Source organism: Sphaeroforma arctica (assembly GCF_001186125.1).
Source record: "Sphaeroforma arctica JP610 unplaced genomic scaffold supercont1.1574, whole genome shotgun sequence".
Lineage (NCBI taxonomy): Eukaryota > Ichthyosporea > Ichthyophonida > Sphaeroforma > Sphaeroforma arctica.
Window position 1 is genome coordinate 1 of NW_014038984.1, and position 1,558 is coordinate 1,558.

The 1,558-nt window shown below is 42.6% G+C and overlaps 1 protein-coding gene across 1 annotated transcript in view; it reads left to right on the forward strand.

Moving 5' to 3' along the window:
• Positions 1-279: 279 nt before the first annotated feature.
• Positions 280-1,558, forward strand: part of SARC_11212 (hypothetical protein) — a gene marked incomplete at both ends in the record, with an annotated part of 3,558 nt that continues 2,279 nt past the window's right edge. Inside the window, 2 exons of the mRNA XM_014294705.1 lie at positions 280-329; positions 1,168-1,327. Of these exons, the coding sequence (XP_014150180.1) occupies positions 280-329; positions 1,168-1,327 (210 nt within the window). The remainder of the gene's footprint in view (positions 330-1,167; positions 1,328-1,558) is intronic.

The window sequence follows — 1,558 nt, forward strand, 5'->3', positions numbered from 1 at the left end:
TATATAATTTATATTTCATGGTACCTTAATTCTATTAGAATGTGAACTCTGAGGAGTATATAAGGCACGTTAATAAATAGTCTGTACTGTTGTGGCAAGGTAGGAGCTGAGGTTCATGGGTGATGTCGGTATTTTCACTGGTAATAATATTTGGAATTGAAATGGTATCGGCGGAATGCAGGCTCAAGCGAGAAACGAAGCACCTATTTTTAGCATCGTTTTCCGCTCATCTGATTGGCTCACTATAACAAAAAGTATTTTTTTTTGGGTGCAATGCAGATTCAGATTCAGCCTGGACCACTTTTCTCGATGACAATTCTGAGTTAGCGGTAAGTTTGCGGCACAAATGGTTTAAATGTAGAACATCTCATCGCCAACAGTTCGGTATCAAAATCGTTTGTACTTTAAAACTACGCGCCTATATGGGTTTCCTATATCTCCTATTCGTGTGGAATGTTCTTAATGTGAGTACTTGTACAGGTGTTTCCGTAGAAACCCTTATTAAAGGCCTCTTATTTCGTGTTTTTCTTCTTCTTGATAAATATAGTCTATCTGTATGAATTTGTTCGAAAGTATTATGGTAACTATGTACGTATGTCAATGGCAATTAAAGGGGTCTATTGTTGTACGTACGTCTGGTAGTTAAATGGGTCTATTGTTGTTCGTACGTCAATGGCAATTAAATGGGCCTATTCGTGTACGTACGTCAATGGCAGTTAAATGGGCCTATTCGTGTACGTACGTCAATGGCAGTTAAATGGGCCTATTCGTGTACGTACGTCAATGGCAATTACATGGGCCTATTTGTGTACGTACGTCAAAGGCAATTAAATGGGCCTATTCGTGTACGTACGTCAATGGCAGTTAAATAGGCCTATTCGTGTACGTACGTCAATTGCTGTGGGTTCATCTCCATCTGTAGCTGCGCACATGCATGGGATGTTATAGAACCATTTGGCTGCACTAGTGTATTGTATTTCTCGATCGAGCGTCTATCCCCCTGTCTGCAAGCGAGTTATATTTTAAACGCGGCATACCTACGAACTACATTGCTACCTATCTACCAATCAAATTCTGTCTATCTACCCATCACATTCTATCCATCTACCAATCATATTTCACTACCGACAAAACAAAACAGCTCATCCATAGCCCTCCCATTCGCAGGATGTGTCAACCGAGTTCAGCATCCAACGCTCGTTGGAATTGGCCTGGGGCAGATGGAGAAGCTCACCACGGTACAACAGCAAAGGCTCTGAGCGCACACACACAGACACATTGGGCGACACAGACGAAGCCTCTGATAGCGTCAAGAAACTGTCTATGCGTAAGGCTATGGGACTGTTGCGGGTGCAGTGTTTGTCGGTTGGATATTGTGTGGGGTGCCCGTCTTGTGATGTTTCGTGTTCGTATGTAGGTACGGCAGTGGATGTGTTACGGCCCTATTTATAGACTAGGAACGGCAGTGGATGTGTTACGGCCCTATTTATTGACTTTAGGAACGGCAGTGGATGTATTACGACCCTATTTATTGACTTTAGGAACGGCAGTGGATGTA